The 17,187-nt window shown below is 35.5% G+C and overlaps 1 protein-coding gene across 1 annotated transcript in view; it reads right to left on the minus strand.

Moving 5' to 3' along the window:
- The window catches only part of ZNF236 (zinc finger protein 236), an 80,466-nt gene that overhangs the window by 16,123 nt on the left and 47,156 nt on the right, over window positions 1-17,187 (minus strand). Inside the window, exons 14-25 of the mRNA XM_030446023.1 lie at window positions 16,849-17,099; window positions 16,074-16,175; window positions 9,872-10,023; window positions 8,673-8,773; window positions 8,427-8,578; window positions 8,101-8,313; window positions 7,342-7,621; window positions 6,821-6,924; window positions 4,874-5,239; window positions 2,832-2,977; window positions 1,414-1,657; window positions 812-991 (exon numbers count right to left, since the gene is read on the minus strand). Of these exons, the coding sequence (XP_030301883.1) occupies window positions 812-991; window positions 1,414-1,657; window positions 2,832-2,977; window positions 4,874-5,239; window positions 6,821-6,924; window positions 7,342-7,621; window positions 8,101-8,313; window positions 8,427-8,578; window positions 8,673-8,773; window positions 9,872-10,023; window positions 16,074-16,175; window positions 16,849-17,099 (2,291 nt within the window). The remainder of the gene's footprint in view (window positions 1-811; window positions 992-1,413; window positions 1,658-2,831; window positions 2,978-4,873; window positions 5,240-6,820; window positions 6,925-7,341; window positions 7,622-8,100; window positions 8,314-8,426; window positions 8,579-8,672; window positions 8,774-9,871; window positions 10,024-16,073; window positions 16,176-16,848; window positions 17,100-17,187) is intronic.

Below are 17,187 nucleotides of genomic sequence, written 5' to 3' on the forward strand. Positions count from 1 at the left end.
GTTAAAATCTTATCTTTTATATCTACTATATGTATAATGAATTGCACTGAACATGTCCTCTTTTGTAAAAACATCACTTGTTAAATTTGTGGAACAGTCAACAACATAGAACATACAGAAAAAAAAGCCATAAACAAGCAGAGAAGCAGAGATGGGGGACCTTGACACTTTAAGACAGACATTCATGACAGTTAAGAACACTAAGCATAGTACAGAAAATGGAAAAAGAAAAAAAAAGGAAAATAAAACAGAAAAAAAGAAAGGAAAAGAATGAGAAAAGCACTAAATATTATACTGAATCCATTAAAGAAATGTTATGATACAAAATGCAAGCTTTCTTTGGGGGAAATAGAACGACATTTATATTGTATATAGGATCAGTCTCTTAGAGGCAATAAGAAACTCAGTTGAAATTCACTCAGACCTTAATATTAACTATGGATTATATGTATTATAAAGACTGAATAGTCCACCTCCAAAAATTATTATAACATCTATTAGAACATGGTTCCACAGGCATTTAAAGAAAACTAGATTAAATAAACTCATTCCAAATGCTTTCTCTGTCTGTTCCCACGCCAGTACTATTGAGGAGATGCACCACCCCAAGTGAGGCACAGCCAGGAAGTAGGAACTTGTTACACATAATATAAACTATGAATATAAAAAAATATAACAATGTCAATATGAAAATATAAAAAAAATACAACATGAGAAAGCTGCAGACTGTGACAATATCCTCTAATGCTACTGTACAGCTATCTTATAAAATAGAGAACTGGTACCAATAAAGATCTTTTAAAATACCAACCAGATATTGTAAGAGTGATTTCTTGAGGACTCCCTGATGCGCTTGTAGTAGGAGAACCTGAAGCATGAGCTAGAACTTGACTCAAACTGGAATTATTTATGGTCAATGTTATTTCATGTTGTCCATTTGAAGATGATACCATACCCTGTGAAGTCATGACTTGAGAGATGTCCTGTGTACCTAAATATGAGCAGAAAATAAAAAATCATTAATAACCTTTCCTTATAATAGTAAGAACTTTTAAAGCAATTAATATTATTTTCTGAATTGCTGTAAGAAATAGTCAGATGCTAAAATGTGTACACAACAAAGAATTAATGTCATGTCCATATTATTTCTCTGCAGGTTGGTATCTTAAGAACAAATATTTTGTTTTTCTAAAGACTATACATATTCTTCAGTATGTTCTTCATATAGTCCACTTTCTAAAAGGTAACAAAGTTGTAAAATTTGCTGAAGATGCTCATACAAGAACTGCATGCTTATTTTATTAAAGGAGATAATTTGGTTGGGGGTGGTGGTGTGAGATTTTCTCACTGTAGGTAATACTCTAAGTAAAACTAAGAAATTAAAAACACAATAAAACTATTGACACTACTTACCACTAGTGCTGGTTGTAAGCACAGACTCTTGCTCAGATAGGGATCCTATTGTCATATTAGCAGAGGATGTTACTGTGGGCTGCAAAGACAGGCCTGATATAGGCTGAATAACCACATTCGCTGGCACTGCAGTTTCTGCTGTCTGAAGAGAGGGATTCTGTGGAGCCATACTGGGATCTCCAGTTAGCTGCTGTGTAAGCAAATTACTCTGCTGTAAAGTCTGCTGTAGAAGACTTGGATCAATCTGAAAAGTAAGTGATCAATCTGAAGTCAACAAATATAGGTCAAGTGTAATGAATATTCTCAAAAGAAATCCAGAATAAAACATCATAATAAACCATTTTGAATATAAATTTATTTTTTAAGTGTCCATACATAGCCAGTCTCCAAAGTCACTGTGTAATCAGTTTATTCAGCTTCACCTGTACATTCTCCTCTATCTTCCCTCAGCCAAGTGTTTGGGAAATTATTACAGTTACATATGAGCATGCTGGGCACCAGCTACCCACACTAGTGGCATTCTGTACTGCCTTATTGATGAATTTCATGCTTATCGCTGTCTTCAGGTCTTTCAAAGTGAAAAGACATGGAACAGAGAGGAGACTGACACCAGAAATTATGTAGGGCCCAGTTCAGTCAAACAGACAGTCTTGATAACTGAAGATACATTTTACACCTTAGGCATGCTTGAGGAATCGAAGAATACAGCTTTCTTTGTTCCATGCTAAAAAACTCCTTGTGTAGAGCCTACGAGCAACCCAACAGCTCTTAAGATGTCCCTTCCCTGAGCATGGGGTTGGACCTGGTGATCTCCAAAGGTCACAAAAAGACCACAAAAATCATTCTTTCACATCACTTCAAATATAGAATTTTAAATGTAATCATCTCACCTTTATCTGTTATTCGTTTCACAAACTCATTGGAAATTTAAATTGTGAATCAAAATATTGAAAGTTTGCCAAATAATGCAGGTGTCTTACATTAAGGAAAAGAACCTTCTGTGTAATAATTCAGGTTTTTTTTCTGGGGATGGAGGTAGGGCACTGAGTGAGGAGGGAAGGGTGTTGGTGGTGTTCTTTTGAGGTGTTGTGTGACAAGCCTAGAATGATTTTGAATCATTTGATTCAAATTAATCGATTTGAATCAATTAAAAGGAAAAAAAAAATCACAGATTCTAAAGCCATCTGAAGAAATCCCAGAGGGGTAAAAAAACTGAAAAAGAAAGAAATCAAACCTGGAAAAGCCCCACTGTGCAGCTATTCTTTAAGTCCTCTAACATAGTATAACTGATAAAACATGGTATTGCTTTGTGCCTTACTCAGCTCAAGGGAACTCTTCCAGAATTATGTATGGTCTTTAAACTTCCTTGCCCTCATTGTGACTACAAAATTAAAAGCAAGAAACTATAAGCAACTTACCTGCAATGTTATATTGTTAATACTGGTGGTATCTATTCCAGAAATTTGAACATTTTGTCCAACTAGATTAGCAGCAAGTTGTAGCTGTATTCCTTCAAGAGTGGCCAAGCTACCATCTGTCAAGGACACAGTTACATCACCTCCAGCTACCAAAGAAAACAATTATATTATGATGGTTTTCTTTATCATTACTGATTGCCTCTTTTAGCTTATTTATTTTTATAAATTTAACCAATACACAAGCTATACACACATACATATTTGTTAATAAAAAAAAAAAAAAATTGAAGATGATGAATATTTCAAAGCTTCACAGAATCTATGTATTTTCAGGACTGTTAGTTTTTAAGCACTAGCTAGCATCTTACAAATCACAAATCACTCTCCAGAGTCGTTTTGGAAAGCTGGAGAAATTTGGCATATATTTCCTTGGTGAGCATGTCACACCTAAATACAAGCAGCGCTCACACGTGATATATACCTTTTGAATCTAAATATACACATGAAAGCTGCTGCCACATTTTTCACACAGCACAAATATTGTTCAAGAAGGTATCAAAGTTCATCCTATGTACTCTTGTGGATGGAAATAAAGATACATCAGCACTTGAAATCCAAAAATCTTTGTAACTTAGAAAGCTCCTAATTTCAGAAGTTAAAGAGACCATCTCTACAAAAAGTCTTGAGAGAATATAAGGAAAAAGTCACTTTCTGTTTGACGTACATTCTTCTCCAAACACCTTAAGTATTATCAGTTTCCTTTGTCTGATGTATCAAAACCATCTATTTTTCCCTTTTCAAAATCCTTTTGAATAATAAATCTGCTCCATGAGGTACCCAAGAAATACCTCCTCCAGGCAAAAGCCACAACACTAATCTTTATGTAAGAAGGAACCAGCCACTTTCTAGGACATCTGACCATGCTGAAGACTCCTCCTTAATGTGTTCACTCAAAAATCCAAGCAAACATCAGTTTTTAAGCACAAATTTATCACTATTTGTGCCTGTGAAATAACATTTACCAGTGTCTCCTGAAAAACCATAATTTTGTTGGTTTTGGACAATAGTTTAGATCAAATTAGATAAGCTGGAATGGCTACAGTTAAATAAAATACTGATATATAACTGTGAATTTGTGAGCATGCCTTCAAAATCATAGACATGTACTGAAAGAAGTGCCAAACAAACACAGAAAATCAAGTTTTCATTTTCAGAAGTGACAGGTCAAGATCCACAATTTAAGGAGTACATTAACACCAGGGAACACAAGCACCTTAACATTATTCTGCTCTCAAAAACCATCTCTGTCCCGACTTTCCTGAACCTGGTTAACACTTACGGAAACAAATCCTGAAAGCAATTTAGAAATTAGCAAGGAAGATTCTCATAAGGTCATTTTTTTACCACATGAAGCATGTTGGATATTCTGTGTCACACAGCCTAAGAGTAAAAGAACTGTCTGTGGCACATTCAATGTGCTAATGCAGATGTAGTCACTGTCAGTCAGTAAGACTTCACATTCTAGGCATTTAATTATTTAACTTTCATGTCTACATCAGTAGGCTTTTATGCTGCTGAAGTGTTTCAGTTTTTGTTTAGTTTTTTTTGCAGTATGTGGGTTTTTTTCCTTTTATTTTGGACTATGTACAAATGTACATCAGAAAACATGCCCTTAGAACACTCTGTTCATTAGTTGCGTAAATAGCTACTGTATGCAACCATTTCCTTGCTCTATGATTTAATGCTTGAAAGGCATAGTATCAAAATGAATATGAGTATTGCAGCTACTAGCTGCCATGTTTTTTAGTCCTTCCTGCAATGTAAGACCACAGCAGAACTGAAGAGATCCTTTTAGGTGAACTGCATAAAGCTTTCCCTTCATTTTTAAGTAAATAAATTTCTACTCATGTCACCATGGGTCATCAAATTCAGTACAACTCTTACTTGCTTGGAAGTAATATTTGGCATAATTTTCTGAACTCTAATAGAAAGCAAAGTTCAGTACTTTTCTCAACCACCACTAAAAAGTCACCCATTTTTACCTGACACTGAAGCAGGCAGGATAGTCTGGCCCACAAGTCCTTGTTGAAGTAAATTTTGATCAAACTGACTTGTCAAAACAGAGTTGTTCATGATGAAAACATTCGGGTCAGTTGAGGATGAATTGAGAAGATTGACAGGCTGTAATGCCTCAGTTGAAGTACGAGTGGCAGGCTTCCTAGATTTCTTTGTTTCTGTTTTATAATGACACTGGATGTGGGTTTTTCTGCGCCCTGAAGTACGAAACCGTAAATCACAGTGTGGACATTTAAAGGGCTTTGCTCCTGTATGCAGACGCATGTGGACCTTTAGACTCCCTTTCGTAGAAAAAGAATTACTGCATACATGACAATCGAAGAGCTTCTGGCCTGGAAATGTTTCAAAAACAAAAAGATAAGTGATGAAACCTCTAAAAATCAATAGCACTGTACCAACAGTAAAAAAAAAATACAGATTCTAAACTAATGTGAAAAAACTAAATTTGAAATAACCTACCTTTTTTTAACAATTTTGGCTGCTTTTCAAATGATCTAAGAATCGAAATGAAGAGGATCTTAATTCTTTTCCTACTTCAAAACTCAATATGCTGCTAATACTTCCATGTAGAACCTTATTTTGGTCACTTTGATGCCTTTTTCCTCTTCCTCATCTCCCCTTCCTACCTAATCAAGTTGTTTCAACTACACAGCTCATATAAAAGGTTAATTAAAAGTTTGAAATCAACCTCTTCAACATTTGTCTTTTCCCTTACTTAGCCACCAATCTTCTCTTCAATTCACAGTCACAGAATTACTGTTTCAGCCTTTACCTCAATACTGACTAGTAATAATAAATTACGAGTAGGAAACCAATAAAATTTGTAACTGAGATAGTATGCTAAAAAACAAATACCAACCACATTCAAAGTAATCTAGAAGTATAGAAATCCAGTCTATACACTTTCAGTCCTCTGGGCTATACACTTTCAGTCCTCTTTCTCTCACCTCCTTTCATAGTACATAACATTTGAAAAAATCCTTGATCTCAAATAGAATCCTTAATACACTACAAATAACAACAGTTGACTACCGAGTTAATTTCATTAACTGCTTGCACAACTGTAGTAAATAACAGTATGAAGTATGAATACACAGATGTGGAAAGGAGCTCCCACAAGCAAAATAAATATATCACATATTATATAAAATAAATATATCACAGCATTAAAAGCTTTCTGTAATATATTTTTTTCATTTTTTAAAAGGAACTTATCATGTACCTTAGCAAAACTGTAGCTAGTTTTAGAAATTAATTATTTTAGAACTGGTTTATTACATAAGTTACGTGGTAAGAAGAAAAGTATGAAAGTATTAGAGTTGTTTTTTTTAATTTTTTATCTTACACTAAATTGGAGTTGAAAAATACTACTTAATTAAATTAAAATCAGGCCTCTCAGGAATACAAAGAAACTATGGTACAAATGTAAATTACAGAAAGGTTTACACTGACATTGCACAATCCAAATAGCTGAACACTTCATTTTTTTGTATTCTTATTTTTCAATCTACTTTGCAGCACAAACATTAACATTTATAGCTTGTTTCTTCAACTTTATTTTCTAAAATCCTCCAACTCCACCCTCATGCTCAGGATAATAATATAGCATTGAAAGGCTACAGGAGATTTGAAATTAAAATATTATATACATAAACAGTTTTTCCCATGTGCTAAGACTGATTCCTTTATAAGCCTACTGATAAGGAAGGCTGTAATAATATGGTTTATTAAAACTATCATAGTATGATTCAGGTAGTAATGCCTAAGTACCAAATTTCACTTAGCCCTGCCATTGATACCACCATTACCTGGGTGATACTGACACAGATGATTCCTTGCAAAATCCTCAGTTCCAACAGACTTTTCAAGTAAGTAACAAGCTTCTAAACAAAGACATTCAAAATCTCACTGACCTGTGTGTGTTTTAACGTGACAATCCAGCGTGGATTTTACAGTGAAACTCTTTCCACATTCTTCACACTTGTATGGCTTCTCCCCAGTATGGATACGAACATGTCTAGTAATTCCAAAATACAAACGCATGTGAATTTCTACTTTTGTCAGTTTGCACAAGTATTTATTTTTTGCAATACTTATATTAGCATTAAACAGAAATAGTAAGGATGATTTAACCATTTGCCTTTTTTCAAACTAATCTTTACATGTTTTTATAAGAAAAGCCTATAGCGAGAAAAAAATTATTTATTCTGAAACTCCATAATAGTAATTTTAATACTATGTGGAAAAAAAAATTCAAAAAGGCTAACTGAGTCATGTTCAGAATATGTAACATTTTGACATGTATATTTAAACTGTTCTGAAAAAGAAAAAAAGTAGGTAACTATGAGTCAAACTCCAGTTTAGGCATAAAAACTTTCTGCTAAGTTTCTGATGAAAAACTTAAGAAAACTGAAAAGACAAAACTTTTCCTTACCTGACTAGATCACTGGGTTTTTTAAAGCTTTTGGGGCAATAACTGCAACAGTTGGCATATTTGGGCTCTGCTTCCAGTTCTGCTTGCTTATCTTTCATCTCACTAATTCTGTCTTTCTCTGCAGCAGACTGGACAAGAACTTTTTCTGAGAGAGTGGCACCTTCTTGAGGTCTAATCTTTGCCAGTTCTGCTGTTTCTTCCTCTGTAAAAGTTATGACACCAGGACGAGATTTTCTGGAAGGCCTCTGAGAGTTTTCACGATTTTCTTCAACACATGCAACTATAAGAAAAAAACCCAATATGCACATCTGTTTAGTTTAATCTGTCAGCTGAAAATACAAAAATAGAAGGGTTTATTTTTAAACACATAGCCAGTACACGACAAGATTGGACTTCCATTTCTTTCAGAGGTCTAGCTACTTCATGTCTGTACTTTTAAATAAAGCTGGAATTACAATTCTCATTTTTACAGTAATTACATATGCATGTAAGTAATTTAAGCAAAAAAATGTTCTACTTTAGTGACACACTAAAATAATTATGTAACATACAATACCTTGAATACACTGGATAGACTCCTAGAGGACTGATTTCTTTAAACAATTTAGATAACAGCAATTTCAGTGGCTCTGGACATTAGACATTATCCATGCTGGAAGGCTAATTTATAATGTTACTCTTATAGCATTCATGTAATCCACTGAAACATCTGTACTCATTACGTAGAAGGACTGTAAGAATAAAAATGAAATAATTTACCTCCCCCTCCTGTTTCTGTAGCTGCTGCTACAGCTGAGGAGACTGCCTGATGTTTTTTCATATGTTTTTTGCAGTGAAAAGTTGTTCGAAAGCTTTCATCACAGAATGGGCACTTGTAAGGCTTCATGCTCATGTGAGTTGCCATGTGCCTGGTAAGGCTGCCATTAGTTGTGAAGGAGGTATTGCAAATGCTACAGCTGAATGCTTTTACTCCTTAAAGTAACAGAAACAAATAAGTAGCATGCCATTTGTTTAAGTTTACTTACACAGGACGTTTACAAAACCCAAATGTGAGTTAAGCTAATACAGAGCTGGTATACTGTTACCTGTATGTGTCTTCTCGTGTGACTTAAGAACTCCTGAGGACACAAAGCCACGGCCACAGAGCTGACATTTATAAGGTTTCTCACCAGTGTGTGATCGTACATGTTGTTTCAAATGGCTGGATTTTTTAAAACCCTTGTTGCAATATTCACATCTATTGTAAGAAAATTGTTTTGATTAGCTGCACATAACTACTAGCCCTAGAAGATTCAAGAAATTTTGTGACAGAACTTGAAAGTACAACAAACCTATATGAACGCTTGCTCTCATCTTCATTATCCTCTAGAAAATTAGGCCTTTCTAATTCAAGTTCTTCTTGTGATGACTGATCTTGTATCAAGCGAGTAGTCTAGAAATCAAAGCCCCAAGTAAGTTTCAGTAACACAAAACTGAAAGTCACACAAATAGGCAAGAAAATATTACAGAATTTGCAGTCAACACCAGACCAAATGTATGCTTTCAGAAATTTTTCACAAAAAATTGAGAGTGCAGTGATACCTCACTCTTTCATAGTGAGAAGGAAAGCAGTAAAATCTGCACCTACTGAGTTGGCACAAACAGACTTGGCATCTCCCTGTGAACCTCAACAAAAATGTGTCTCAAGTCTTGAAGATTTTCTGGTGTTTACAGGGTTAAACTAGACTAGAGCAGCCATTTTAAACACTATGAGCCCCAACCTGAATTGCAAAATGCACAGCGGTACTGACAGACTTTGCCAGAGGGTTTTTACTGCACAGGCTTTTCATCTAAGGAAAACCCAACACAGAATAATTCTTGAGAGTGACAACATGTTTGAATATTTGAAGAGAGAGGAAAACTCCAAAGCCTGTAGGGTGAAATTACTCAAAACTCTTCCAGATCTAAAAACCACCTCAGTTCTCTGACGCTTGCAAACAAGCATGAAAGGACAGTAATTAATGAAGGTCATGGTGGTAAACACATTATAAGAAATGATTTTCATACTATCTACTCTTACCGTTACAAAAAGTTTCATTTAGACTCTATTTTCATCTACTAAGCTTTTTTACAAATTTAACCAGATGACAACCATAAACTGCAATATGGAAGCTCCACGCATTATCACTACACATCTGTAGCATTATTTTTATTGCTTCATTATATGTGTATCCATAGAAATTTAAGACTTACTACGGAATACAGTGCAGTAATGTAAAGTTAATTTATATCATTAGATGCTTTCCTTAGATTTAGACTTAGAATCCAATTTTATAGCAATTTATCCTTTTCAAGCGTAGAGAATCAAAATGTACAATTCTTTCTCAGAATTGTGCAGCCAGGTCACTTGCCCTTCTATATTCAGTTTGTAGAACATTAGCAATAAGAAATCATTAAACTTCTCTGACTTGTCAGTTTACGTAATCACCAACTAAGTAGCTTAAAGAAATTCATCACTGAACACACAACAATTATTTCTGGCAGTACTTACTACATTAATAGTATCTGTATTTGGAACCTGAAGAAGGGCTGGTGGATGATAACTCGTTGAAAGAGCCTGAGATTCAAGTGTGCTTGAATCCTGCAGCTGCTGTACAGCTGGAAACTGAGGCTGTTGATTGTAGCTGTCATTCACTGGAAAACCTGCCAGAAATTGAACAGTCACGAACAGAAAACACACTGAACTGGATTTCGAGTAACACCACTCTTTTCTTAAGACTACCTTCAAAGTGATTAAGGAGTATTACCATATAGTAATACTCACTTTATACTCTTCACTGCTGAGTGTCAAAATACAAAAATGTTTCTGGCATCTATGTAATATGCAGAATAGGGTTACTTACCATTAGCTGGAATTCTATTGGAAAATCTCCTCCACAGAAAAACTGTTTGAAGTTTCTTCAGGGTGCCACAATTACCTTAGAGCCATTGAAATTTTGAATTTCTTGTATGTAAGCATGCATGTGTCAAACAGGTTGACCCATCTCCCTTTATCCATGTTGGTACCACGCTCCCTTAACTACACTGGAAGCCGATCACAAGGATGCAAAGCTCAGTGGGGAGGATGGAGGGTGAGTGGAGGAGATGACCCAATAGGAGAACTCCAGTTTCTGACAAAGTAACCCCATTTTCTCCTACTTTGGATCTCCTCCACATATTCCCACTCTTTAGATAATAGTATAGTATAGCCTCTCAAAGACAAACTGCAAAGTAAAAGTATTTTTATTCATATTTCCAGTATCAAGACCTGAATTTTTTTGTGTTCAGTTTTGTTCTTCTGAAATACAAGATCTTAATAATCTCCTTTTCTAAATCATTGAATGAAATGGTAGTAGCCATGATTCAGAGCCAGAGAAGCATAGCTCAGCTTGCAGGGTTTCTAAATGAAATCAGAGAGGCCCTTTTATCAACCTCTATAAGCCTTAATACTCCAAGTATTATTAAAAAATAGAACTGTTACATGGAAAAAAATGAAACCACAAGTATCGGTAATTAAGGGCAGCAATTTTACTATTTCTGTGCAGTTTGCCTTTAGTGGACAAAAAGGATGAAAACAGGGTAGAAACAAACCCACATCAGATGATCACAGCATCAAAGGCCAAAAAGCAAGGCTTAAGAATGTTTTGAATTACAATATATCAAAAACTGGGATGTGTTAAATTTAAGCACAATTTTTCCCAAAAGATACTCTTCACAGCAGAAGAATACTGTTACAGATAGAGGAAAAAAACCTATTTGTACGCTAACACCACAGACTGAAAACTAACATATCTTGAAAGCATTACTAGTAAAGCTGTAACATCCCAGAACCTAATGCTGCAGCTTGTGTATTAGTTTTCTCTCTAGAACTACCAAGATTACAAGAAAAGAAGATTGAACAAGCTGAACCTTGCACTTCCATTATACTTGGTGAAATGGCAAAATTAAAAAGTAGCCTGAAGACCAGCAATTAAAAGCTTTACAATGCTACGAGGACTGTTAATTTCTATTTTCAAATATATTTGAAAAGAACTTTATGGCAAAATGGTATTCCTGTTACACTTGATGAAAACAGCAAAAAAAACAAGCCTCAAGAAACTGAAAAAGTGATGCTACTTACACACCCTACATAAATAAAAAGAAGTATTACACATACAAAGAAAAAATAAGGAATCTCTTTTTAAATCAGTAAGCAATTTTTAATAGCTAAGAAGGAAAAAAGATGTTACTACACACCATGATCTGTTTCACTTCAGTGTTTTAATAAAGGCAATTATTGACATCCTAAAGAATTTCCCAGGATCATGCAGCAAAATGCTGAGTAAGAAAAGTTCTGAATTTAGAGGTATTTTGGGACAAACTGAAGAAAGAAACACTGCTTCTGAAAATAGTTCTGGAATAAGTAGGTTGATTTCCACTGAAAATTTTAAATGGATCTGACCATTCTGATAAGCAAAAGGCATTTGCTACCACTGTAACATTTCTACAGAACAAAACTAAAACCAAACAAAAATCCCAAAACAAAAACCTAAAACCAACTGAAAACCACCAGAAAACAGACATTCAGTCTGAAAGAGAAATTGATTTCAGAACCTTTATTTTCTGCTTTTGCTTTTATCATTATATATCATTTCCCAGAAGCTTTTCCTTCATCACCTAGAAAAGAGAGAATCTGAGCTCTGTACAATGAGGGGAGTCTCTTACTACAGTCCTCCAAACTTGGGACTGAATTTTGTGTCATTTCAATACATCTAATTATTTGCATTGATTTTTTTTTCCTAGTTTTAGGTCATCACCCAGCCTACTCTTTTCTACATTAACAAAATATACTGAAAAAAGAATACTCAGGTAATTAGTTTACTAGTGGAAAGATGTGTCTTGCAAATGAGAATGAGAAAACAACAGTATGATAGTTCATAGCAAATACAGCATTTCCATTTAAACAAAACTAGAAGTCTTTACCAATGGACCATTTGACTTCTAACATTACAAGCATATCTATATGCATGTGTGCACCTCAGTGGGGGTCAATGACTAGCACAATTAAATGTGCAACTGGGCAACTTTTGGAACCAATTAAACAGTTTTGACTGGAATAAATGTGTAAATAATTACTGAAGGAATGGGAATCCAAATCCTGAGACTGCAGATGAACTTCTCAGGAAAGCAGAGCAGTCTGTTGGCAAGGGTATACTTATATAGGCTACACAATAACAGGTTTTAGACTTCTTGTAGGGTTTTTTTCTCTTATTATGACTAAATGAATTATTAACATTCATTCATGTTTACAGGGAGACTTTAAGGGAAGAAAACATGACAATCTATATGAAAGCATATTTGATATAGCCCAAAGACATAATCTCATAAAAGATCCATTTAGTTGTTCTGACCTCACTAAAAAGTCTTCAAATGTGCTCGCTTGGCAAGTGCAGGACAGCCAGGGGATCATGCCCAGACAGCATGGGTTCAGAAAAGGCAGGCCCTGCTTGACCAACCTGATCTCCTTCTATGTCCAGGTGAGCTGCCTAGTGGATGAGGGAAAGGATGTGGACATTGTCTACCTGGACTTTAGCAAAGTCTTTGACACCATCTCCCACAGCATTCTCCTAGAGAAGCTGGTGGCTTACAGCATAGACATGTATGTACTTCACTCGGTTAAAAACTGGCTGGATGGCTGGGCCCAGACTTGTAGTCAACAGAGTTAAATTCAAGTGATCACCAATGGTGTCCCGCAGGAGTCGGTTTTGGGGCTGGTCCTGTTCCATATCTTGATCAACAATCCAGATGAGGGGAATTGAGTGCTTCCTCAGCAAGTCTGCAAACACCAAGTTGGCTGGGAATGTTGACCTGCTTGAGGGGAGGAAGGACCTGCTGAGGGATCTGGACAGGGATGATGGGACGAGGCCAGTTTTATGACATTTAACAAGGCCAAGTTCTGATTCCTGCATTTTGGTCACAAAACCCCAAGCAATGTTACAGGCTAGGGAAGAATAGCTGGAAAGCTGCCCAGGGGAAAAGGACCTGAGAGTGCTGGTCAGCACCCAGCTGTGAGCCAGACATGTGCCCAGGTGGTCAAGAAGGTCAAGGGCATCCTGGCTTGTATCAGAAACAGTGTGGGCAGCAGGAGAAAGGAAGTGTTCGTGCCCCTGTACTCAGCACTGGTGAGACTGCACCTTGAGTACTGTGTTCAGTTCTGCCTCAAGAAAGACACTGAGATGCTGGAGTGAGTTCAGAGAAGGGCAACCAAGGAGATAAAGAGTCTGGAGAACAGGTCCTGTGAGGTGAAACTGAGGGAACCAGAACTGTTTAGTCTGGAGAAGAGAAAGACCTTATCCTTCTCTACAATTACCTGAAAGGAGGCTGTAGTGAGGTGGGTGTTTGGTCTTCTCTAAAGTAAGTAACACTAGGACTAGAGGAAATGGCCTGGTCAGGAGAGGTTTAGACTAGATATTATGAAGAATTTCTTCACTAAAAGAGTAGTCCAGTAGTCAGGCACTGGAGTGGCTGCCCAGATACGTGGAGGAATCACCACCCCTGTAGGTACTCAAAAATGGTGCAAGATGTGGAAACTTCAGGACATGGTCCAGTGAACTCGGTAGTTTTTCTGGGTTGATGGATGGACTCAGTGACCTCAGGTCTTTTCAAACTGTGACAATTCTGTGGTTCTGTGAAGATGTGTCAATATGTAAAACTATAGAGAACACTGAAGCACTTTTCCTCAGTCTTAAAATCTAGCTCAAATGAATAATATATTATGATACATCCTCATAAGATCTCTTCTTAACAAGTCTGAACATATCAATAATAAAAAAACCCAAAACTGAACAAACCAGAAATTCTGTAGAAGTATTGCAAAAATTTTGAAAGGATAAAGTTAAGTTTTTGCAGGTCTGTGCAGACCTAGAGAACAGCCTCATCTGTCTGAAATGCAAGGATTTTGTTTCTTAAAAAAAACCAACCAAAAAACAATACTGAAGATTACTAGAAACTCCTACTTTGTTTTATTAATAAACACTGAGTAAAAATATGTTTACAAGAATACAGCCTATAAATATCAAGGATAAAGAAGACAGTGTTTTCAGCTTCAATGTTCTGCCTAGCCAATAGGAAGAAGAAATTAGGAGCATGAAGCACAGATGCAGACATAGGGAGAGGGTCGACCAATTTAACGCATGCATCCGCGCAAATGCTTACCTACCTGAAATTCAAAAATTTTGAAGGGCTCCAGGATCTTCAAGGAAACTTCAAAGAGTTGGGAATCTGTGGATGAGATTCCAAGTAGAATAGGAGACATCTTATACAAATGAGACTTTAAAAAAATCCACACCAAATATGTCCTGATTCTCTGTACCAATTTTATGATGTACCGATTATAAGTCTAGATTTCTTATGATGAAAGACTTGTTTCGTGAGACCTAGAATTGTCTCACTGCCCAAGAAATCATTCGGTATTCAATATCTATTTAATGGAGAAGAAAATGAAGTCTACATAAGATAACAAAACAAGGCTTACGGATTGGATTTTCATATTCAAAGGAGCTGTAAAAATCCAAACAAACCCCACCACCACCCTGAAGAGTGAAAAGTTGCACTTTTTTCTGTAGTTTCTTTTTATGCATTTGGAAAACTGGTGAGGGTAATCAATAAATATAATCCATAGTTTTTTAACAGGACCTGTTTCAGTCTTCTTAAATAAAGGCAGATACATTTTTTTTAGTTTACATACAAAGAAGCACAACCTAGAGAATTAAAACCTGAAACAAAATATACTACTTCTTCACAGTGTCATGCAAGTTAGCATAGTCAATTACATTTTTAAAAAGGTACTATACAGTTCAACAGAGTGTGAAAGTAAGAAAAGTTTAAGCAGATGGAATTACTGGTTACCAATCATATAAATATGATGTTATTTGCTGGAGTCAGAAACAAGTAGGAAGAGATCAGCTGGTCAGACACTGAGGTATGTTCCCACCCAAAATAAATGCAAACCTTTCCCAACCCCCTCAAAAAAAAAAAAAAGAAACCCAAACCAAAATTAGTTTTCAAATCAAGCAACAACTCAAGAAATCTAGCAATGAAAAGCAAAGAAATTAGTTGTTAATTCTCTCCAGGCTACATAAGCCTTAGACACATTTACCAGGATTTTGTACATTGAAAAAAACAACCCAAAACCTAAATGTTTCCAAATGCTTACAATCTCTAAATTTGTTACTTCTGTAGCTTTATAAAATAAAAAAGTAAACAGCTGTGGTTAGGTGAAAGTACAATTTTAACATAATTGTATTTTGCACTGTCTTTTTCCATAATGGATCCCTATAGAGAGTCAGTCAAATCCTAGGCCATGTTTTTGATCACCTAAGGCCATAAGCACATATATTTAGAGGACAAGTGGTATAAACTGACTCCAGCCACAGCATTTTCAAACACAATCAAGGAAAGAATAAGAAATGACTGATTATTTACCCCATTCTGTAATGGCCAAACATTAGCTCATAAAAGCAAAATCTATTTCTATTTAACTATTCAAAATATGCTATCAAATAGGAGTAACTTAAGAAACTGGAGTTAAATAGAAACTTAAAAGTTTTTGTGAGGTCTCAGCATCACAGTTACTTGGACTGTGTGGATGCTCACTTTTAAAATACTTTATGATAACTATGCTGCAAAGACAGATTTTTAAAAAATCACTTGAAAAACTTTTATTTATTACTAACCTTGTGATAAGCCCTGTTGATCAAATGGCTGCTGTGTTATAGCCTGTTGTTCAAACTGCGTGATGTTTTCCTGTAAAGCATGCTGGGATGTCACAAATCTATCTGCAAGGGGGAAAGAATGGGAAAGAAAAGAAAAAAAGGAAATAAAACAAGGAAAAAAGTTGTAATTAACTAGGTAATTCAGTTATTCTCAAAAACAATTTTTGGTCCTCTAAATTTTTACTGCATTAAAAATATATTAAAATGTATTAGTTGAATATATATATTTAAATCTCTGCTTTTTGTAGGCTTTATTTATTTTCCACCGTATAACTTGCTAACTCATTACACCATGAAAAAGAACAAATAAGCAAAGGCAGAATACTTTGTTCCACAATTACTCATAAAATAAGTATATGAAATATTTTGTATTGTCCCACCTCAAAACTTTCCCAGCAGACTATACAGCAGTGCTTTTATTAATAATAAATGTGATGTGGTAAAGTTTTGTGCAGACAGTATTACTTTTCTGTATATTTGTTTAGTAGTTTTGTCTGATACATCTAAATGGTGCAAATCTTAAACAACCTTTTTATATTTTTAATGGTAAAACTGAACAATGAATGAAAGAAACTAAACAATATATTTTAGGTAGCTGGCTTTTACTTCATGCATTTTTCTGATTGTTTATGTGCATCGTTGTGAAACCCCAAATCATTGAAATTTGTGAAGACAAAGTTATCTGAGAACTGTAAGATCACCTTATTATAAAGAGTACCACATTTCAAATACTCACCCTCATCTTGCTCTAAAGGCTGATCAGCCAATTGTTGTTCTAATGCTGTTTCTTCTGTGCCTACTACTGGCTGCTGATCTAGCTCTAAAATAGTTGGCTGATCTGTTCCAACAGCTTCTGAATGCTGCAGCTCATCACTTTCAATCTCCACCTGCATCTGTGTAGAAACATGAATGCTCTGCTCATCTACTGTAGAATCATCTATTGAAGTGGACTGCTGATGCTGCTGAAGTTGCTGTGCAAGCTCATATCTGCAAAGAAAGGTAAGAAGGGCTTTCTATGGTTTCAGCTAGAGACCTACCATATTTCCATGAACAGTTTTTAAATTTTATTATACAC

This window comes from Calypte anna, chromosome 2 (assembly GCF_003957555.1).
Source record: "Calypte anna isolate BGI_N300 chromosome 2, bCalAnn1_v1.p, whole genome shotgun sequence".
Lineage (NCBI taxonomy): Eukaryota > Metazoa > Chordata > Aves > Apodiformes > Trochilidae > Calypte > Calypte anna.